At 41.0% G+C, this 24,169-nt stretch overlaps 2 protein-coding genes across 2 annotated transcripts in view; one reads left to right on the top strand and one right to left on the bottom strand.

Annotated features, from left to right (window-relative positions):
- The window catches only part of LOC118415713 (reelin-like), a 46,322-nt gene extending 41,422 nt beyond the window's left edge, over positions 1-4,900 (top strand). The window contains exons 60-64 of the mRNA XM_035820465.1: positions 426-670; positions 837-1,000; positions 1,169-1,385; positions 1,694-1,990; positions 4,155-4,900. Coding sequence (XP_035676358.1) covers positions 426-670; positions 837-1,000; positions 1,169-1,385; positions 1,694-1,990; positions 4,155-4,194 — 963 coding nt within the window. The 3' untranslated portion in view covers positions 4,195-4,900. The remainder of the gene's footprint in view (positions 1-425; positions 671-836; positions 1,001-1,168; positions 1,386-1,693; positions 1,991-4,154) is intronic.
- Positions 4,901-5,120: 220 nt separating this feature from the next.
- LOC118416628 (polyunsaturated fatty acid 5-lipoxygenase-like) lies at positions 5,121-12,331 on the bottom strand. The gene is made up of 13 exons (XM_035821785.1): positions 12,215-12,331; positions 11,790-11,946; positions 11,380-11,651; positions 10,942-11,105; positions 10,473-10,623; positions 10,011-10,154; positions 8,812-8,931; positions 8,315-8,675; positions 7,899-8,068; positions 7,560-7,645; positions 7,116-7,207; positions 6,421-6,570; positions 5,121-6,225 (listed from the first exon to the last, which is right to left on the bottom strand). Exons 1-12 carry the CDS (start codon positions 12,285-12,287, stop codon positions 6,462-6,464), a joined length of 1,899 nt encoding a protein of 632 aa, XP_035677678.1. The 5' UTR covers positions 12,288-12,331; the 3' UTR covers positions 5,121-6,225; positions 6,421-6,461.
- Between the last annotated feature and the right edge of the window lie 11,838 nt (positions 12,332-24,169).

Below are 24,169 nucleotides of genomic sequence, written 5' to 3'. Positions count from 1 at the left end.
TGTTTGTACCTTGCCTTCAGTGGTTGACTGGTTTCTCCAATGTAGGTGTCGTTGCACTGTGGACCTTCACACTTAAGTCTGTAGATGACGTCAGACTTGGTGCCTTTTTGTACACGGTCCTTTGGATGGACCAACTTCTGTCTAACATGATTTACATTTGTGTAACCTTTTGCATATGATCCTAACGATTTAGTGGTTAAACCAGTTTTTCTAGTTAGCTGTACTGGTATTGAATTGTTCTGACTAGTTCATTCTGCTTTTGCTGAAGAAGAGTGATGGATGTCACTCGAAACGTCCGGAAGTCAATATCCGTTTTTTATCCAGTTGTAGAGATTGAATTGTATTTGAATATTGCTTACCTGGATGTCTAACCTTCATTAACGTAGGAGTGGTGATGATGTTGACATTTTCCTTGAACCTGCTAGATTGTTGTTGGCTGTGGGATGAGTGATGAAGACAGCTGTGCCTCCAGCCTCCCTGTGCTGCTGGAGTTCTCCACAGATCCCCAGTACAGACACTGGGAGCCGGTCCTCAGCGAGTGTCTCCCAGCCAATGACAACTCCATCGACTGCATCCCCTATCACTACCACGGACAGAGCAAGTTTTCTGCCGATGACTTTGGGGCATGGACACGAGTCACCATCCGCCTTCCTGACAAGGTCATATCAAGGTCAGTCACACTGTATAGCTGCTTTTGTCCCAAAGAAATAGAACAGTTCTTTGCTGAAGAATACATACATGTTTTCATACCAATACTTTTGGAAGGCAGCCTTTTCTTTCACATGTACAGGTGCATTTATGTTTTTGTGAAATGATTCTGATTACATCCTTTTCAGTATGACTCAATTCCGCTGGGCTCAGTTGACCTCTAACCTCCAGCTGGCCCCACAGTGGGCCATTGATGATGTCTACGTGGGCGAGGCTTGTGATGAGAACCTGTGTGGCGGCCATGGGCACTGTGGGGAGGGGGGCAGGTGTGCTTGTGACGATGGGTACCAAGGTAGGGCTTCATCTGATTCAGCATCAGTTACAACTGGCATTGTCTGATATGACCATCAATGACAAATTTCACATGTTTTATTTTTTGCTCTTTATTGTAGTGACAATAACTTGAATAAGATGAACAATTTATGTAACTAATTGTCCCTGTTCTTGCCTATCATGTCAGGTGAGAGATGTGAACCAACTGCAAACAAAGTGTCTAACTATTTGAAGGAAGGTTTTGAGACTGGGACATCGATAACCAAGTGGTCTCATGTCCGTGGTGGAGCCATCGGGCTGGGCTGTGGTTCTCTTCGCCCATTCGGACAGGGAAAGTCTTTGTACTTCGATGGCTGTGGGGTCAGGGAGGTACGATCGGTGGAACTGGACACAACAAAGTCCAGGTATTAAGTCGTTTGTCTTAACTTGCAAATAAGCTCTACTTTATCTGAACTTTCCTCATTTCATTACCAAACCTGTTAAGACCAGGCCTCCACCAGCCTTTCCATAGGGATTTTGAATAGTAGAGTGGCAAAAATAGAGGAGTGAGCCTACAGTGATGGTTACATTTACATTTCTCCACCCAACTCCTGTGGCAAATTATTTATCCATTGACTAATAGTGTGCAAAAGCATGGCCATAGGACATCATTCAGAATAATTTTAACACAAAGGCTTTAATCATGGTAACAAACTCTTTATCATGTTCACAGCAAGATCATGTTTGTACTACAAATTGGCAGTCGAGCCCAGACCTCTACATGTAACATCAACCTCAACTCTGCCCAAGCACCAAACAAGGCAGTAGTTCTCCAATACAGCACTAACAACGGTATAGACTGGTACCTCATTAAGTCACATGACCCGGCAGAGTTCATGCGGCCACAGCGAGTCTCGTACAACATACCACAGCCTGCCAGAACGCGTGCCACGGTTTTCCGTTGGTGGCAGCCAGAGCATGATGGGAAGGGGCATGACCAGTGGGCTATTGACAACGTGGAACTTGTGCTGTGAGTATATCATTCTTGTCTATTGCAATAACTTCATAAAGCTAACTAGAAAGGCCGACATTTGCTTGAGAGCAAATACAGCATATTTCAGCCATCTCCCTCCCCATGCAACAATAGGCTATTTCAAAATCACCCATTTGAAAAATCACTTTTACTAATGACGGTTTAACCCAAAAATGAGTTCAAGAATGGACTCCAGTGCACCCTATGTGAATTTGCACAATAGACCAGTCAAGAAATACTCCCACTGAAACCTTGGCCTTTTGAATAAGAAACCAAATCCAAAATTGAATTTAGCAAAAAAGGTCCCAGTGCATAAAAAGGTATAATAGACCAGTTCCACTAAAATTGAATTTTGAATCATCACCCGTTCAAAACTGAATTTGAAAAAATCCCCCTTCCGTGTGCAAAAAATGGACTCTTCCATGTAAAGTAGAGCAGTCCAAAAATACATCCGCTAAAATAGGACTTTGACATAATCACTGAAGTCCAAAAAATGGATTTTTAAAAAAAGCCCCCTCTATGCAAGAATGGACTCTTCCAGAACACCCATGTAAAATTGCAAATTAGACCAGTCCAAAAATAACCCTACTGAAAGACTTTGACAAACTAGAAGTCACCAAAGTCCAAAATATGAATTTTGAAAAATCCCCCCTCCGTGCGAGAATAGACTCTTCCAGCACACATTCTGTAAAATTGCAAAATAGACCTGTCCAAAAATGCATCCACTGAAAGACTTCACCAGTCCAATGATGAATTTAAAAAAAAATGAACCCCTCCGTGTAAGAATGGACTCTTCCAGATAACACCGGGCTCGCTGATTGGCTGCCACCCCCCTCTTTAGGATATAGATTCAGGCTAAGTGATTGGTTACCTATCTAATTAGATTAAATAGACATATATGCCAGTAGGTGCAATCTGCAGCTGGGGGTCAACGACCTTAAGGTCATTGACCCCTCTGGCTATTGGAAAATGACAAAAAAATCCCCAAATATATCATTTTGACGTAGTCTATGATAAAAATTATACATGTGTCATTTGAATAAATATCTAGTGCACCCCTTTACCAAAATTTAGGTCATTTGGTTTTAAAACCAGAGCACAAGAGCCAAAAGTGTACTTTTTGGTCATAAAATGGCCAAATAATCGCAAAAATGAGCATTTTATTGTACCATATGCCTCAAGTGTTATTGAATCCATGTGTGCATATGTCTAGGGCACTCCTATACTAAATTTCAGGTCATCCGGTTCTAAAACCAAGGTACAGGAGCCAAAAGTGTCCTTTTTTGGTAAAAAAAATGACCAAAAAATCGCAAAAATAAGTATTTTGTTATACTGTACACCAAAACTGATATTGAATCTATATGGGGGACTTATCAAGGCACATCTGTACCAAATTTCAGCTCATTCGGTTATAATACCAGGGTACAGGGGGCCCAAATATACAGTTTTGGTCTTAAGATGACCAAAAAACCTTAATAAAATCATTTAAGAGACAGATATGGAAAAAATGAAAAAAACGTCTGAGGGTATTGGCCCACTCTACCCTTGTGCCAAATTTCAAGTCATTCGGTTGAGGAACAAGGGAGATACCGTGTTCTGAAGATTTGACAGGAGAAAGAAAGAAAGAAAGAAAGAAACATTACGAATACAATATATTTCACCATACCTATGGTATGGCTGAAATATAATCACCATACCTATGGTATGGCTGAAATATAAAAATTGCTCAAGACTGAAATTGATAGTTCCCATCTATGTAAGTACAATTATGACGTATGATTAATGTATTGCTAATCCTAGTAATGTTTTCAAGCATTTTGAAGTTACAACACAAACATTTTCACTGAGTTGATAATTTTAGGAAGATATCTGTAAACCTGCAACACATTGATATATCAGGGACATTTGAAGCCAGAATTCATGAAAAAAGGTGGTTGGAATGGTGTCAGTTAGTCATAGGTTGTGATGTTGCCATCTTGCCACCACCATGCATCATTGTAGTCCAGTACCTTGTATACATTTTGACATCATATATAGATCATACTTACCTAACTTTACCTTAGTCCCTTGGTCTCCTGGTCATATTGTGATGTATATGCTATATCTAGGCGTGCCAAGATGCTGTTCAGCCCAACCTCTAATGATATCTGTTTCCTCCCAGGCCCAGAAGACATCAGATGTTGGGAAGGCAGGGGAAGTAGTATGATAAGTAACCATGGTTACACTAAGAGATGATGGCAGACATTGCAGAGCAAGTCCCAAGGCTGCACTGTTGTTTACCTAGCTGTTATGTGTACTTGTCTGTGTTGAACAGTTTTGTACGACTATCGGGTGTGATTTTTGATTGTGTTTCTTGGTATACTGTCTCATGCGTATTTTGAATGTTGTAGTCAATGTTATTTGTAGAGTTTAGTTATTCATCAACTGGTTGTTTTATTTTGGAACTAAGGAACTTGAAACAGATCATCTGTCAGAGTGTTTAATCAGAGTAGTTTTATTTATCTAATTCTATACAATGTCACCAGACATATTTAGCAAGGTACAAGTAAGAAGGAAAAGAAACACAATGGCATAACTGTGACAGCATAAAAGGGTTACATGTACATGTACACCGTGTACAGGTACGTGAGATATTGCCAAATATAGTAATGCTCATTTATGTGACTGTGAGTGGGCACATTTAGATTTCCCTTACAAGTGGGTTGACCTCTGTTAATGAGCTGCGATGATTCTTCGCTTTCATCTTATTTGACGTTGTCTCCTTTGTGTCTTGGCAGACAATATGGATTGTTTATTACAAGAAGAGTAAAGAATAAACTCATTAGAGAAAAAGAGCCATAACAGCCAACAATGGTCTTATTTGTGCAAGATGTGTATCTTTTCCAATAAAGGAATATTGTGCTGCAATGATCTTTGTTTTTATTGTATAAGAATTTCAGTGTTTTGTTGGTCATTGTAGCATAGGCTACAATACAGTTCAAACTTTCAATTACTGATGGTCATGTTGATGAAAGCTCCCCAAAAGTAGCAAACTCTTAAAATTTTTTGTGATGTGTATATTATCCTTTAGATATTGAATGTGTCAATTTAGGCAGGTGGGTGTTCTTGTAATCAAGACAGAAAACAGTTGACATTTTTTACCATTTTATTCAAACCAGATTTGAATGTTTGACACCAGGTGATTTCACTCAACTCATAAACTTGCTTGGTTATTTTGCTTATATTCCAACACATTATCCCATAATATCCATTTTTACTAAATAAATGCTTGTATGGTGCATATTAAAAGTGATCATATTTTGATCCAAGCCACACATCACCACCCTTTCCCACCTTCTTCACTCTGCTGACCATTATTCTATCTTCTTTAAAACATCTTGTCACCATCGGTTATAAAAGATTGTCATGAAACTATCCACTCTATTTAGGAAAAGTACTGTGGCACCAGGTGATACAATATGCTGTACTGTCTAGAGACTGTCAATCAATTGTGGTCCAAAGATTGAGGAAAGTTAAAAGGTTCTCCGTCAACAAAACCACCAAAAAGTCCTAATTTTTGTCACAAATATGTCATTACTGAGTTTAATTTTTCTAGCTTATGTTCCATGAAATAATTGTTCAATCATAATTCATTTTATTTGCAGTTTAATTCTGGATTGAGTGATTGCCCATGATTAATTGTCCAATCCCTAGATATAAGGGGGTGTCAAAAAGTGATGCTCATTTTTCATAAAAGGAGATGAACTTGTCACAGATGTAAACTTAAGGCACATACAATGTACATGGTATATCTTCTTGAGACTGAAATATCTCAATTGGTCATTCAGATTTTTATGGGAGACTGAGTTGATTTCAAGATGAGCAGTCACTCTTTTGAAGTCAATGATATGTTTCTTTACATTTGTGCCAAATTTCAAGTCAGTCAATGAAAAAAATTACCTTGTTATACAGCCAGTGACATAATGATTACTTTTTGACTCCTCTCATAACTAACAGCCACAGGTTGTATCAATCCAGCATGTACGGTATGACTTGTCTGATAGCATCTAGATATCAAACTAGATGTCAATACTCATAGGAACATTCTCAGGATCCAGGTACGAGTAGGTGAACTTGTCCTCTTCTGCCAGGCGTTTGTTGCGCTCCTTGATGTTCTCAGACTGCTTCTTGAGGTCATCCTGCAGCTCTGCATGGGCCTTCCCAAACTTGTGACCAGTTTGTTCTGATGTCAGCTAAAGTGCAAATCAAATATACAAATGTATCAAAATCCATTTCTGTTTGAAAGTTGCAAACTTGAATCTGCCTGTCACATTCCTAAGGTAATTCAATGATTTACCAACCTGATGAAACTGTTGGTTGAATCTGGCATATGGGAAAAAAGGAGCACAATTATACAAATTTTAAACATTGATACACAAGTTGATTACCTTTGTAAGAGTGGTCAGTGACGGCATGGTCAAGGCATACTTCAGCAGGATTTGCAGAGTTGTAGGGATGGTCCAGGCAGAGCGTCAACCAGGTCTTTTTCTGTCATGTCTCCCTTGGTGTCTGGCATGGGCTTCTTCAGCATTTCAGGCCTGGAGCATGACAGTACATGAAAACACAACCCAGTATGTTGTATTAGGGATGTGTTCTAATTTTTTAAGCAGTGAATATCAAAACTGAGCTTACTCATCTACCCAAAACCTAGCTATTCTACACACATTTCCTTGGCCACATAACCAAATACTGTACATGTATCGCAAACATTCCTTTTTTTGTATTTTCCGAAAACTGTAATGTTGGCAGACCAGATCGGATAAGCGAGAATCAAAGAAGCATCACCTCTATATTGTAGTGGTCAAACTTACCAGGACTGAATGTATCCCAGTTTAAGTAAGTTGGGAATCTCTGTTTCGAGCTTGTTGACTACGAAGGAACTTTTTTGGTGAAAGGTTTGACTTACAATCTTTTCATGAAGTTAATTGTTAAAAATGCCTGAAATTAGTGTTTGAAAAAAAATCTTGGTTCTTATCAAAACATCACGGCTCCATCAACAAAAGCTTTGCTCCACATAATCACAAAAGAGTTGCTACTGCAGTGATTTAATAGTGTATTAACGACAGGAATGAAAGTTTAGCACCTGTTGGGGAGATATCCACCATAGTCCCACTGGGGAAAGTTGACAGCAGCATGCTGTGCACTCATGTTGAAGATGATGTTGGTGAGTACTTCCTGAGGTATGAGGGAGAGAGCACAATTTGTAACAATTCTTCTCTTTACAATGTCTACTACTAAAGAAAATAAGGGAATATAGAACATGGAAACTAAAGGTGAAGACTGCCTAAGTATAACTATTCACAGCCAAGGTAAATTTTTTTATCCATTTGTGTTGACTTATCCCTGCCCTCATCAGTTCAAAACTCAACATTGGTTTAAGAGGCACATTAGTACAATGTATCATAGAATGATCATATCATACTATACATGTACTTCTGACAATGCAACGTCTTTTATTGATTACACAACAAAAAGATGGAATATGATATGACGAAGCTACAATACTGTAACATTTTGACATACTTACTTGAAGCAAACCCTTTGAGTCAATGTAGTAAGGGAAGCCATGCACCTGTCCATCCATGCATGTCATCTTTGAAAACGCCTGAAGCTCTGATGAACAAAAAAGTGGTTGTCATACAAATTGATTTTGATGTTTTGACGTGTTATTTCAGGGGGTAAAGAAAACTAGAGCATTTCCACCTTGTTGAATATGCTCATTTAGTTGCTTTACTCAACAAATTAACATGCAGCAATATGATAAGTTGACCTTGATCTGCTGCATAGAGATATTAAACAAAAGTGTTACTTAGAGATACATGTTGTTTGCTTTCATATATAAGTGTACATGAGTAGACTTCCATACCCTTGTCACCGTCAACCTCCTGATCAGTCTTGTAGGACTCCTCCACTGCAGAGGTGACGTACTTCTTCAGAATGTTCCACAGCTCCATCCCATCGTCCCTGTAGTAGTAATCCTCCAGGCCGTCCGAGCGATCTTCATCAAACCCGCGCTTCTTCAGTTGCTCGGGAAAACTGGTAAGATTTTTACATACATAACGTTATATTTGATAAATAAACCCAACAAATGAATGAATTCCAAGTAACACAGGTTACAGTGTCATATTCAGCAAAGTATCATGGTATTCAGTTTAGAAAAACTATAATAATGCAATATACTGTCTGGAAAGTCCAGGAATACATCCCTACAATAGTCATATTAAATTAATACCTGTTCTGTGGGAGAAACGAGACACAGAAAAACATTGCCCTTCTGTTTACCTTTCCTTCATGAAGTTGTATTGTTTCCATCTCAGCACACACATCATGAGCCCCCCACCCGTTCCCACGGAGAACTCGGGATCAGTCACGGGAAGTATGCGTGATATCAGGGTGTGACGGGCCAGGAAGTTGATGGCGATGGTGTCCTTGAAGTGTGGCTTGAGCAGGCAGAGGATGGGGTGGTCGGCACTCAGGCAGTGGTTGGCAGCGACCACGATCGGCTCCATGGCGAGATGGGTCAGCAGTAGGTGGGACAGGAAGTTGTGGTACTGGGCGTCGGCACAGGTCACGTGCATCTTGGCAAACAGGTACTTGTTGGGGTGTGACTTTCCATATTCTGGGGTGTATACCTGGTTTCTCGCTAAAAGAACACGTATGTTTTGAAATACGAACAAGACAGTCACATTAGAAGTATATCAATATATTTGAGGGAAAAGTGCATCACTTCTGTGTAGTATTATGTTGTAACTACAGTAACTGTATATCGTCCTTCCTACCTTTCCTGGTATCCAGCTGGATTCCCATGATGCTGAGGCGAGACTTCCCATCCTCGAGTATCTCCCTGTACATCAGGACGGTGGGCGCATAGAAGTATTTCCCTTTTTGTAGGGGGATCTCTGCAAATAAGATTAATCAAAGTAATTAAGGCCATGTTGATTTGATTATATGGATGACATCCTCTGGGAACTCCAAAACTGATGCGAGCGAGCGAATAAAAAAAAAGTTTGGCCCCCCAAAAAAGTTGTCTTCAGTATGAAATCAAAGTGGCCAGGAAGTTTGATCATAGGACTAAACACACATATGGTATACCAACAGTGAGGTGTAGGGACCAGTACATCATACGGGTGCAAAACATTTTTTTCATCTAGGACCAATCCGAAAAAAACAGAATTGAAAAAAAAATCAGAGGAACAGGTTTCGCCAATTACAAAATGGACACACTATGTCGACAGGCATTTGGGATCTTACCGGGGGCCAAGAAGACAACAAGAGCGAAGTCAATTTGAGTTTATAGTCAATTGTACCGAGTTTCTACAGTCAAAGGTACAGAGACAGTTAGCCTTTATTACATGGAGTTGGGATTTTAAAATGCCAGTGGGAGTCCAATAATCCACCAAACAGATTCCTTTGTAGAAAAATTGACCAATTACCTTCCACCAAGTTTCCACAGACAATCAGGTTCAGGTCTGGATCTGGAAATGATCCTCTGGACCTGAATTTTCTGTACTGGTACCTCCCCTACCAACAATAGATTTTTTCTTTGTCCTTTCACATCTTATTCTTTGACTTATTTTGGCATTCTATGGCATAAGTTATCTGTTTTCTGATACTTTTTTTTCAATCTACAGAATATTTCTGCTCATTTCACAGCTGCTTTGCACAATGTATTGTGTGGTCGAAAACTTTTTTTTTTTTTTGGAAACGGCCGAAAATTGGTGCGAGCGCGGATGTCATCCATATAATCAAATCAACATGGCCTAATCAGAAACATGGATTCATTTGATCAAACACAGTGACAGCCAGTTCAAATGTTCAGAGGCAGCATGTAAAGAAACTTTATTCTGGTGCACAGATGAAGCACTTGAAGACAGCACAGTATTTCGTTTCTTGAAACGTTAGCCTGTCACAAAGTCATAGTCTATCAACTTCAATGTATACATTGTATTTGTTGTATAACTGAAAAGTGGCAGCTTACTTCTCAGCATGTTGTAGTCCACAATGAAGAGTCGTCTCTCACTGATCAGTTCTATGACGGTCTTGCCCTGCCCCTTCAGTGACAGCATAGCAAAGGGAATCTCCTGAACTGACTGGCACACTCTCAGCATCACTGGGTTCAGTCCTGTAACAGGGAAGGGGGCATATATAAGTAAGGAGGACATTTAACATTACAATCTCTTCATATGCAAACATGACATGTAGGAAGTAAAGGCCACTTTAAGTAAGTGATATATTTTTTCATTGCAGCTATCAGCAAAGGCCCAAGAAATTTCACATAATCAATGATAATGTGCTGCTGGATAGCACTGTAATCACATGACTTGTATATCCAATGCATTATTGTGGTACAATGACAGGCAAGCTATCTCTAACAATTGCATTGGAGGCACTATTAAACCCATGAAAGGCTGCTATGGAGCATTATACACAATTAACTAACCTTGTATATACTGCCGGATAAACTCTGTGTCATCCTTCCAACTTGCAATGATCTTTGTGGGAGTCGGCAGGATGTTTCCAAAGAACGACTCGTACAGGCCCCACTGGTTACCTTCCTGGAGCTCAGCCTTCCAGCGAAGTACGATCCCAGCCTAATGGGAAAAAACAAGTTTTTTAACAAACGTAATCACGCTTTCTGAGAAGTGGGAAAGATGTCATAAAGAGAAAGGCTATTCCTATGTGATGTTCTGGTGCTATATAATACCAATACTATTTGTAAGTTGTAATGTCAACAGTATATTCGTACATAGAGCACAGATATGCCAATGAAACAACTACATTTTAATAGTTTTGATGTGAGCCATTATGTGTGCTGATACATTATTATTCATTACCTGTATCAGCACATTTCATGAGCACCTAAACTTAAGCGTCTGACAGGGGAATATTTCTAATCAAACTCAAATCACCTGCTGTGAAACAAACGTCATAAGTCGTCCAACAGCTCTTGCGACCTTGTCTGCGTGAGGGAACTGCCCAACTGGAAGGCCCTCTGCAAAGCCAGGCAGGCTTTTGAGGTTGAGGCCAGGATTTGACTTCAGATTCCTGTGGGTGACCATCTTGTATGTGTTGCCTTTGTTAAAGAAGAAAGTCCAGGGGTGCAGGTCAACATTTTTTCCTAGAATGTCATTACATTTGCTGTTCCATGGAAGAAAGGAAAAAACTTGAAACATTCACAAAGTGGCCCGGACTTAATAGAAAACAGCATAAGATCAGAGGGTACTGACATTTGCAGTTCCACGGAAGAAAAGAAAAACTGAAAATGTACACGAAGTGGAGTTGATACAAAAACATAGCATAAGATAAGAATGTACTGAGAGAAATTAAATTTGCATTTGGCTACTCACCACCATGAGCAAAGTTTTGCAGAACTTGCCCCAGCTCAGCAGCAATGGCTTGCAGCTCCCCCAACAGGTTGTTCCACATCTTCTTGAAATTCATGACTTGTCCTTGTGGCGACAGTGGCTGGTTATACATGGCCAACAGCATGGTGACCTTCAGTGTCCCCCCTTCATCTACAGGTAGGTCCAGCTGTGTCTCCTCTCCTGACTGCAGGGTAGATATGTCCACTTCTGCAGTCCCCATCACTGTATCTGGAGTCCCATCGTAGTTCTTGTCCCTAATGATAATTATGGTCATTTCAATAACAAACTAAGAGATTAACTACATAATTCTGTACCTTACACAATCATCTTTTGTGGAAAGTTTAGGTTTCATAGCAAGGCAGAGTAACTTGCATGTAAGAAAGTGTGTTTACATGATGGTGAAGTACAAGGTCTGGCTGGTGTGGTGGAGAGGGAAGACAAACTGTTGATTCCAGATGGGTGTCTGCATATCGGTGCACACGTTGGACACTTCAGGTTTTGCTGCATCGTTGACCAGTATGACAACATATGGGTCAGGACAGGGATCATCTGAAAGAGCCATAAACATCAAGTAAGTATGAGGTTGTCCTATGGTGGTCTTAAAGAGTTTAAGCTATATCCAAAGCACAAATGAAACACAGCATTTGTGCACATTAGTTTTTATTGTAACGATTGCTGCCAAAATGCATCAGATGGCTGATAGATACATTTTGTACTGATGCATCTAAAGTTAGTCGACAAATTTTCGATCATAAAAACGTGATTTTTTTCTCAACTTTCTCAATGTTAAAGCAACAGAAACTATGCTATGTAATACCTTCTGTGCCAACATCCTTCAGATTGAATGCCCTCTGTAGAGTCACCTTCAGCTTTCCAACCTCTAACTCCATGTGGCCCTTCAGGTTCTTGATGACGCCCTGTTAAAGGCTGTTTCCGAGACGAGACTCCTTTTTATGCTGAGGGGATACCTGGGCTTGCCATCCAGGAAGCACTCAAACTTCACTTCAGTTGCATAGTGCCCGTCAGAGCTCAGAACTGAAGGAGAAACCCGAGTAAGTACAATGCCCACTTAATGCTGACATTGGTAGACTGGACATATGAAACTGTGCTGAGTAATATTCTATCTTAGATTCTTGTACATGATCCACCAATTATAGCCATTTCCCCATATGTCACATGCCATTTGTCACAGCTCATAACCAACTGTTAAGCTGTTTACCATGTGTCAACTTGTTTTGTCCTAAACTATTGTGCATAATACATCAATCTTAACCCATCCCACAATATATGACTCGCCTCTCAATAGAGACTTATGATGTTGCAGTTCCCTCTTACACAAGTCAGTTTGTTTGACCCTCTGGCTGTACCCCCTCACCACTACTGCCTCCGTCAAACAAGTACAAAACACCAAAGTGCTTTATTTTCATTAATCATGTGTGACTTTTCATTAAATGCTGCAATCAAACCTACAAGTGTGCAATGTCTTACCTTCTTCCATGGTCACCAAAGTAACCTCGCTGTATGTCTTGAAGATGTTTGGATGCATTGTGCCCGGTAACAAGGAGTAGACCTATCATGTAGGAATAGATAAATGATACATGAAGTGGCGTACTTCAGATGAATTTTCCCAACAAAGTTATGCTGAAATCCAGCATTGAAGTAAACAAACGACAATGAAACAAAAGCACATCTGACCATGACGTGTTTGATGTCATCCCGCTCCTCTAGCCGTTCCTTCCTGGAGGTGTTGTCGTAGCGAACCGTCCGGACACACCCCACCTCGTCCTTACCAGGCTCCTCCAGAACCAGGGATTTGATCTGTGGCCAGAACTGCAAGCTCTCCTGATAGTTAACGTCCAATAGAGGTAAGAAATCCATTTTTAAGACAACGTAGTTGATACTGTCGTACATTTTCCTACGGTTCACATGTTGACGTTATACAATACGCCTTTTTCCTGTTACTTATTTGCAGCTACTTGTTTTGCAAGTACAGGTCCCAAACAATGCTATCACGACATCTTTGTACGGATTTGTAGGGCCTCCAGACACAACATGGTTTATAATCACAGTCGATGAGATGATATTACTGTCAGTCACTCTTAACATTATCACGGTATATACCTGATGAAACTTGAATTTCGAAATCAGAATAGAAAACCGTTGCGTGTACCCACCGGACCAAAAGGACTGAACGCCTCCCAGACCTCCCCCACAGGCTCCGGCACTATCCCGCGGACTGTCACCGTGTGCTTTCCTCGTCTGTCGGGCAGAAACATGGAGGCATGACGTGGTTAGTGTTTTTTAACATAGACCTTAAGTGTTAGTGTCAAAAAGGGACGCAGAAAATCCCGGCAGACCGTCATTTGTACACATGAAATCACCTGTTCCAGACTTCGTCAAACGTAGGAGCCCTGGTGATTGCTTGTGGTTCATGAATGCAGTAGTTCCCCTTCAGGAACGTAGCTCTGACATCCATGAGACGTTCGACTGACCCTTGGCCTGTTTCCGGTAGGAAGGTGCTTTGGTACTTCAGACGGGTAACGTAAGGGTTGACGGCTTCAAGCACAATCTGAAACATTCGGGAAGTCTTAATTACTATAAAAGCTGCAAGGGAAATGCTTCAAATAACAATTACATATAATGTTGACCTCATCACCACCACCATTGGATGTGGACGCACAAACCTTTGTCCTTAAGTACTGTACTCCAGTCACGTTGGCATCTTGGATGGCCGAGATGAAGGTGTTATCTCCATGGTCCACTAACACCAGCTCTTCCTCACCTTGCTTGTTACCCTGCACTTCTATCGTCCTCTTCCGGCTTTTTTCGTCCACTTTTACCACTAAAGACAAGATGGTGTACATTTGAATGACTCTCTAAGACCAAGAAGATTTGTCAAAGGGAAGAAATACTCTACATGATTAGTGACAAGAGGTCATTTCTAAGTATCAATAACACGGACCTCCAAGAATGGTCTGTGATATGAGTTGTCATTTTCAATTATTTGTAAAACATTCTAATTAACAAGAATTCGATGACCCCATACCTTCGCCAAGCAATATTAATAGTAACTCCAGAAATCTTTACATCAAGCTTTACTTGCATATCACATCTATATTGCTTAAAATGCTTACTTCTATATGACTCGTATGCACAATTATGAATTCTCTTTTAGTTGCCTATGCAATTGCATTTTGAAAGAAGTTTCTTTTCACGAACTCCCAGTCCGCTCACAACTCGACTGGCATTAAGAGCAAGCAGGATAGCCCAACAAAATGATTTGTCGTTCAGGCAATAAATGTGGACTCACAGGTGGTATTTGGGAGCCAGGAGACGTCATGGATGTTACTCAGAATCTTCCAAAACGTTTCAGTTCCGCAGTTGATGTCGAACTCCATCTGATGTTGTCCTCCGTTCTTTCTTGCTGCGACATCCATGATTTCGTCCATTATGACAGGCACCGCTCTTCCGCTCATGAGGGGTACCATCCTCTCCTTGATCTCCTCGTTGAAGAAGGATAGTGTTATCTTGAGCTCCCATAATGCTTGGTCTTGGTCCAATTCAATGATCTACATGGTGAATAGGTTATTAAAACAATTAGTCAGGCGGTTGCCACATTTTCAATGTACGTACTCTTAAATTACACAAGAGACACAAGAGATCAAATTGAATATAACGTTCATGCACAATTCTTCCTGCTTTGTTTGAAAAATCACGTAAGTCTTACGGTTGAGGTCTTCCTAGAGGTCATTTACAGCCTTAATCGACAATGCCAATGCTAAAGAGAGAATAGAAGGTATAACCTTATTGACTGCCTGGAAGTTTTTGACGACAAAGTTTGGTACGTGCTCAAGCGTAAACGTCCTCTGGCTATCGTCCTTCCCAGTTATAACCTTCGCCATCTTGGTTTTCTCTTCTCCTCCCAGATCGAGGTAGTACGAGACAGAGGTTCCTACATCCTCGCCAAGTCCACCAGGCGACACTGAAATGTTGGTCAATTGCAATAAATGTGTCGTCCATGCTTACTTGCGATGGTCACCGGAGCAGTCCCATTTAGATGTACACCCATGGACTGCAACATGTCACATTTCATGATCATAATAAGATGACTGTTTTGCCATATTTCTCTTGAATTGGCGATTCTAGACATTGATAGAAAAGGGACATGTCACTACTGCTTGAGCCATTGTACATGTGCTGAAATTATCTTCAATTAGATAATGAATTTTAAGCCCATGTATTAAGTTTCTCATAGAACGAGCTTTATCTCACATGAATTAGCACCTTTACCGTTCGTAATCCGTATGTCTTCAAAGATGTCCATGTTTGCCATCATCGCATTGTTGTCCTTGAAAGTGGCATTCCAGAAAGCTTCTGCCGACATAGGTACTATTTGCCGGTAGACGACCTCGCTTGTCACATCTGTAAAGTGGCAATACAATGTTCCATGACGGCATAGAGTTATTGAATACGAGTACTGGGATGAAGTTACGCCTACATACCTGTGAAGGTCAGTTTCTGGACCAACAACCGGATAGTCAGATTTTTTTACCCATCCTATTAACATGTCTAACTAGGGCTGGGTACCGGTACAGAAAATTCAGGTCCAGGTCCGGTTCAGGTCCAGAGGATCAGGTCCAGGTCCGGACCTGAACCTGGACCTGATTCAGTATGACTCATACTAATGGTCCATTTCACTACAAAAAAAAACTGTTTGGTGAAGTATTTTTGAACCATTTTTTGGTGGAGTATTTTTTCTGGCTTTTTAAAATCCTACAACGCTAACTGCACCTGTACGATTGGCTGTAAAACTTGGTAGAAATTACTATAAACTCTACTCTACTTCACTCTTTTGTTATTTTCTTCCACCTGCAAGCGCCAAAACGTGTAAATGCCTGATGAAATAATCTATCAATTTTCTAATCAGTCCAACATCCGGTCCACCTAATTTTTTCAGGTCCGGTTTTTCTGGACCAGTCCAATAAGAAAAACGGGTTTTGTACCGGTACGCTGTACTGATACCCAGCCCTATGTCTAACATATATTTGTCGTAAAAACTAGCTACAGACATTTTTGTACCTTCTCACACGTTGTACATACGTTTGTTTCCTTGAAATTAGTGTGCAATGAATAAATAGATAAATAAGAAGAAGATTAACACGCATTCTATTAGAACTGAACCACTCATTTCAGAGATCCATACCTTTATCTGCCTCCATCTCGCCACTGATGCCTGCCTGCCTGTCGGCTTCTTCTCTTCCGTCCTGTGACCTACAAGGAATGTGAATCGTTAAATGGTGATATCTATACAATAGTCTAGAGCCAATTGTCAAGCTACTAGACACCAAGTGGAGACAAAAGTTAGGTGGAGACAAAAAGCTCCAACGCGGCAGACCCGAACTGTACACGCCCCCTTTCATGGCAGACATGGCTTCAGGCAATACGCTGAAATATATTACTACACCAGTTAATGTCGAACCAACTGAAGTTCCATTGCGTCGCCGGGACATAAACTCGTGATATCCACATGCCAGGCAACAGCAGCGAAAATTGTGAAAAAGTCAAGATGTGATATTCGTGCTACCATTTAGAGAATGCGCCCAGGGTACCACATCTTAAATGTGCCCACCGTGTCAACGAGGACACTTCTGACAACCGCCAACTCTCCAAATAAAATCCTCGACATTAAGAACGACAGGACATTTATGTTCTGATGTGATGGTCGTATGCCATAACTTACTCACTGTTGTATTTCTGCTGTATTTTGTGGTGCTTTGGAGTGGAGATTAACCGTTTGTGTTACAACGTTCTCCCAGGACATTGCCCCTGACACAACATCATAAAATGCGGGTGTCACTATTGAACGAGCTGTACCATACAGTTTGTGCTTCTATTAACCTGTGTAATGCTTAAGAGAATGTGCTGTCTAATCCATATTGTGTGGGGACAAAACCAACACTACAAAACAACACAAGACACTTTGCGCAGGGATACCAAAGAGCGTTGATAATTGGTTGACATTTGGCGAAATGGGGATATCTGGCTCGGACCCAGTTTGCCAAGCTACCAGACACCAAGTGCAATGAAGTGGGCACACTAAGTTAGGTGAAGACAAAAACCTTCAACGTAGCAGACCAAAAGTGTACACGCCCCTTTCATGGTGCTTTGGAGTGGAACTTAACCGTTTGTGTTGTCACATTCTTCCAGTCAGACATTGTCTTTGACAAAAATCATAAAATGCGGGTGTCACTATTGAACGAGCTGTACCTTACAGCTTGTGATTTTATGCAATGAAGCGGATACACAAAAGTTAGGTAGGGACAAAAAGTTCCAATGTGTCAGTCAGACCTAAAGTGTACACGCCCCTTTCATGGTGCTTTGGAGCGGAACTTAACCGTTTGTGTTGTCACATTCTTCCAGTCAGACATTGTCTTTGACAAAAATCATAAAATGCGGGTGTCACTATTGAACGAGCTGTACCTTACAGCTTGTGATTTTATGCAATGAAGCGGATACACAAAAGTTAGGTAGGGACAAAAAGTTCCAATGTGTCAGTCAGAACTAAAGTGTACACGCCCCTTTCATGGTGCTTTGGAGCGGAAATTAACCGTTTGTGTTGCCACATTCTTCCAGACATTGTCCCTGGTACACAATCATAAAATGCAGGTGTCACTACTCACCACATGTATTGAATGAGTTGTGCCTTACAGTTTGCGATTTCACGCTTCTACTAACATGTGCAGTGCTAAAGGGATGGGCTGCCTGATCCACAGTGGGTGAAAAATTTGTAGAAAAATTGCAGAACAACTCAAATCAACTTTGCACAGGTATATTCGAAGAGCATTGATCATTGTCATTTTGCGAAATGTGAATCGTGAAATTGAGATATCTGTACAGTGTCAGAGACCCAGTTTGCCAAGCTAACAAACAACAAGTGCAGTGAAGTTGGTACACAAAAGTTTTGTGGGGACAAAAAGCTCCAACGTGGTAGACCCAAAGTGTACACGCTCCCTTTCATGACAGACAAGCTGAAATATATTACCACATCAGTTAATCTCGAACCAACTGCGACGCCGGGACATAAACTCATGATATTAACATGTCAAGCAACATCAACGGAGCTTATGAAAGAGTTATGATGTGATATTCATATTGACCTATAGGCTATACGTCAGTGTACCACATATTCAAGGCACCCATCATGTCAATGAGGACACTAATGACAACCGCCAACTCTCCAAAGAAAATCCACGACATTAAGAACGACAGGGTATTTGTAATATGATGCGAACATGGCCGCATGCTTCTGCAGTATTTTTTGGTGCTTTTGTGGAAATGAACAAGGGTCTGCATGGGGGTATTGGTAACGCTTAACGGTACATGCAGGAGGCGCAGTAACGCTCAACGGTAAATTCAGGAGGCCCGGTAACGCTTAACGGTAAATTGACACGCATTCATATTCGTGCAACTCTAGGCTAGGGTACCTCAACGGGTGAGAATAGCTGACTAATGACAATGTGAGAAGGAAACGGTGCCTAGAAGCCGGAGGAACGACGTCAGGGACAATGTCCGCTGCCTCTATGAATTTGTCTCCCTGATTCCCGCCACAGAACAACTCTTTGCGGTAGCAAATTTCTTGGTGGTGGGGGTGTAAGAGCGAAGTATTACTGACAAAATTTCAGCACATTGAGGGCCGAAGGCGCGACGCATCGCGCCAGTGACGCAACAATCCTAGTGGGTTCGGAGGTATGCTCCCCGGGAAAATTTTGAAATCTTGATACTCTGAAATGCCATTTCCTGCATTTCGGCAAACTTTTTCTGACAGGCTAAGCTTAATGATTACATTTCCATCAAAATCACACATAATTCTAGCTCAAGTTACTGAGAGCAAGACCGACCCCGCACGACATATTTTGACCATTTCGACCACGGAAGGCACGACTCTTTGCAAGTTAGGTCCGGGGAAATCTTAAAATCTGGACCCTTCCTGCGTTTTTAGGGCTAAATCAAATGTCACTCTATTACGTAAACAAAAAAGATTTTATCGGCGGCGACCTACGCCCCCAATATATTTTCACACTGTCGTCGTGAGCGTCGAGGAGCACATTTTGCCTAAAACTAAGTTAACTTTGACACTAAAATCTGTATGAGTGAAAAGGTTTTTGAGGGCAACGCTTTCGCAATAAATTTTCACTATGTTCAGCGCCCAAAACCAGGAGGTTCAGAGACATTTTGAAATCCGGACCCTTTGAAAGGCAATTTCCTCCATTTTCAGGGGCTCTATCCAGCGTTTGACTTCGTGGGTATAACGGGTTACGAAGAATTTCTTGGTAACGCTTAACGGTGAATTCGGGATAACAAATAACACTTAACGACCAAGAACGCTTCACGAATAATATACCGACGTTGAATAAGCTTAAGAGCAGATCGGCAACGGTTAACGATGAAGTTAAAATTGCTCGTAACGCTTAACGGAAAAGGGGATGCAGACCCTCATTAATCGTTTGTGTTGCCACATTCTTCAAGCCAGACATTGTCGCTGGCACAAAATCATAAAATGCGGGTAACACTACTCACTATTGAACGAGTTGTACCTTACAGTTTGTGATTTCACGCTTCTATTAGCCTGTGCAATGCTAGAAGTGGTGGGCTGCCTGATCCACAGTGGGTGAAAAAAACATTGCAGAACAACTGAAGGCAACTTTGCAGAGGTATATTGGAAGAAAGGTGATTATTGACATTTTGCGATATGTTATAAAATCGTGTACGATGGTTGGGACCCAGTTTGCCAAGCTAGACACCATGTGCAATGAAGAGGGTACAGAAAAGTTAGGTAGGGACAAAAAAGCTCAAACTTTGCAGACCCAAAGTGTACACGCCCCCTTTTGTGGTGCTTTGGAGTGGAACTTAACCGTTTGTATTGCCACATTCTTCCAGCCAGACAATGGGGATATCTGTACTGTACAATGGCTGGGACCCAGTTTGTCAAGCTACCAGACACCAAGTGCAATGAAGTGTACACAAAAGTACTACTAGGTCGGACAGGAAAGCAACGTGGCAGACCCAAAGTGTACACGCCCTCTTTCATGACAGATACGGCTTCAGGAAACACGCTAAGTATATTACTACACCAGTTAATCTCGAACCAACTGAAGTTCCATTGCGAAGCTGGGACATAAACTCGTCATATCAACATGTCAATCAACAGCATTGCTCGATATATGTCGAGAGACATGCAAAGTTTTGATGCAACAATTAGGTTTTCCTACGGCGACTTCGGTGACTTTCTGAAAGTTAAGGTCCTATTTTGTAGATTTCAACTTGACAGGGTAGACATCAGTACTTACTGCTGGCGCTTGTTAATTGACAGGTGCGCCCGTGGTACAATGCTGACGGCTGAGTCTGTGGTACTCTTGTCGTAGTGGAGGGAGAGCTGAACGGGTCTCGTGCATGCGGTCGCCGCACCTCTGAGTGGTGCACGTGCATGTGCAGTAACTGGTTAGACAGCTTTCCCCGGACAAACTTGGCAACATGTAGACGTTACGAAGCCCACGGGGTTTCATATGTACTATCGCAGGGGTCGGTATGAATGTAAATCCACAAAGTTCAATTCTTCTGAACGGTTCAATTGTTGGGTTTGCACACGCGTTTTTGGAGTCGACTTGGAGTACGCTCCGCTGACGTCCGACTCAGCGGAGCCTGTGTTAGCAGACATTTATGTTACTCAAGTACTCTTCGCCCGGAATTAAACTGAGTAACTTTGAATCCATGCACAAATCGCTCTTGTGTATAAATCCACGTTTTCATGTCAGTGAAGAAAACAAAGTATCAAACAAATGCAAATCAATAATGGTAATTGTTGTCGGAACGATTGCTTTTTTTTTCAGATAAATGTTGCCCATGTAACAAATTTTGAAGCGTAGGATAGAACATGACCGTGTACATTGACTGTTGATACATGGGTGACAATAGCGACTTTCAGCCAAACTGCAGCATGCTACGGCAAAATTGCTGAACTTTTACGAAGTCCGTCTGTTCCTGTGTTGTCAAAACGTGCACGGTTCTGGACGAACTGAGTTTTCAGCCTATGCAAAACGTGGATCGGCGGAAATGTGACTCTAAGTGAGGATTGTAAATGGACAGATTCGACGTGTTCTATACCAATAGCCATTAACTTTAAATTTACCGTCAGGCACGATGAATAAATAAACGCCTACTACTTTTACAAACAATGGAGTAGAATCCTGCTTTCTTAATCAACAAATACCCGTCCGGTGCCAAGCTCAGGTGACCCCGCGAAAACGTGAAGTTTTTAGATCCGTCAAATATCAAAACCTAACGTTACATTTAAAAAGCAGGAACTTACAGTATAAGGTACAGTACACAGTACTATACACAGTAGTATACAGTACTAACTACTTTTATTAAGACCTATAGATATTGAACGTTACAGATATTGATCTAATTATCAAATATAGACATAAGTAGATGCGGTTAACAAAGGGCACCTCGCTAAAGCCGCATCATGGTACGGTCCTGTTTTGATTATTGTACAGAAATACTCACTATTGGCCATTTTTTTTAAACAGATAGTTACAGCAAAAGGTACGGACATATAACTGCTCGACTGGCCAAACAGCAGGTGTCACATGTCTTAACCTGCCTGAGACGTTAAATTGTGGAGCAAATAATCGGCAGACATGATGTATAGTTTACCCTCTACTTCACAACAATGGAGTTGAATAACCATGAACCCTTCTTGTTTAATCAACACATACCAGTTGAAAGCTCGGTGAAACACCTGCAAATGTCGGGTGTTGGTCCGTCTCCGGGGTTAACTTTAAATTGCGCGTAATTAACCGTCAGGCACGATGAATAAATAACCGTCTACTACTTTACAACAATGGAGCAGAATAGCCGTGAACCCTGCCTCACTAATTAACAAATACCAGTTGAAGTGAAACACCTGCAAATGTCGGTTGTTGGTCCGTCCCTGTCGTCAACTTCAAGCGTCGGGGATTAGAGCAAATGTAGTTCGCCCGAAACCCATATCCCGATACACTTATAAACGTAGAGCTATGCAATTATGACTCAGAAAAAAAATTCAACAGGGAATCTTATGTAGAAAAATATTTACAGAAAAGAATTGAAATGAAAAATCCAGCCTTAAGTTTCAATGCTCAACTTAATTTTTTACCTTGATGTGAACCATTTTACTTGTCATACAGGAACATGCTGTAACCTTTGCTGACCTTTTGAAGATCAAGGCTGAAGAACTAGACAAGGTATGGCTTGATGTGCAAAATTGCAAATTGGCAAAAATTTTACGTGCAGTTTGAAAAATTTACATGCAAACTAGAGTTCGGCGACCTCATACCTCCATGAAAATTTAGAGCTTTCGTAAATTTCAGGCAATTGACCAACACATTAACATAATTCATGCATGGTGTTGTTCATCATTGACTAACGTACGCATCTCACAATTATAAAATTCCCATTATTGATCATAAAGCGGTTTTGAATTTTTACATAAATTATGCAAATAAGTTCCTCATTACCATATTTGGTATATGCTTATATTCCACCTATCATAATTAACATGTGTTACGTGTATTTTTATTGAAAACAATGGAACTATACAATTTCCTCATTAATTATGCAAATTAAGTCCTCATTTGCATAACATGCATATCATTATGAACATCTTTACCTAAGCTACCTGCATGCCTAAAATGCAGGCAATCCGCCGTTCCTTTCTGCAGTTATCCGCTTTGGAGTGTCTTGACAAAAACGCCCCTGCAGTTCCACAATTAAATGTCAGGGGACTGAAACTTGCCCCACATTTTCATGACGCTAAAAGCTATCTACCACCCAAATGTCACGACCAGATCACGTCAGTGACAAGAGATACATTGAAAAAACTGCTATGATAGAATATTCTCATTAATTATGCAAATGTATTCCTGATTTGCATAATTAGTATCTTATCTTGTACAACATTGTCTAAGGTACCTACATACCAAAAATCATGAAAATCTGTTGTTCCCTTCTTGAGTTATCCTCGTCAGAAGTTTTTGACAAAAATGCCCCTGCTATCCCCAAACTAGACGCTAGGGGGCCCAAACTTATGTCATTTCTTCCTGAGCACAAGAGCTATCTAACACTTAAAAATCGTGACCATAGCATGTTCAGAACACCGAGATAGCAAAACCGGAAGTTGCGCTGCAGTACCAAGGGGAGTCGCTAGGGGGCCCAAAATCTAATTATTTCCAGCTTTCGTCACACAGTACCAACACACCAAGTATGAAACCAATCCACCCAGCCGTTCTTGAGTTATCTTGTTTACACACACACACACACACACACAAACACACAGACACACAAACGCGGGGTAAAATATAACCTCCATGACATTTCATGGAGGTAAATACACACACACAAACACACAGACACACAAACGCGGGGTAAAATATAACCTCCATGACATTTCATGGAGGTAAATATAACTAGTCTATACTGCAATAATCTAGCCAGCATCCATCATTCCGTCCTTTGGCGGAATGTTGCAGTTCAGGGTGGATAAGAATTTTTCCCATTCTGTCACTTTTGACAGACGAACTTCCCCATGTTTATATGGCTATTCGGCAGGTTGATGTACGATATGTTACAATGAATGAACCAACCCATTTCCCCATGTTGTTTAGGCTAGGCATGGATTAAATAGCTTAAAATAAAGCGCTTTGCTGAGGTATATCAGCTGTGGTATGTGGAC

This window comes from Branchiostoma floridae, chromosome 5 (genome assembly GCF_000003815.2).
Source record: "Branchiostoma floridae strain S238N-H82 chromosome 5, Bfl_VNyyK, whole genome shotgun sequence".
NCBI classification, from domain to species: Eukaryota; Metazoa; Chordata; class Leptocardii; order Amphioxiformes; family Branchiostomatidae; genus Branchiostoma; species Branchiostoma floridae.
This window is presented reverse-complemented; position numbering and strand designations above follow the sequence as displayed.

What these genes read in the sequence shown, in the direction of transcription:
- LOC118416628 (XM_035821785.1), bottom strand. Translation starts at nt 12,287, where the DNA reads ATGGAGTTAGAGGTTGGAAAGCTGAAGGTGACTCTACAGAGGGCATTC. An exon ending in TGACGTTTGTTTCACAGCAG is followed by an intron (nt 10,624 to 10,941) that starts GTGATTTGAGTT and finishes TTTTCCCATTAG; the next exon opens with GCTGGGATCGTACTTCGCTG. An exon ending in GGAGGTTGACGGTGACAAGG is followed by an intron (nt 7,646 to 7,898) that starts GTATGGAAGTCT and finishes TTTGTTCATCAG; the next exon opens with AGCTTCAGGCGTTTTCAAAG.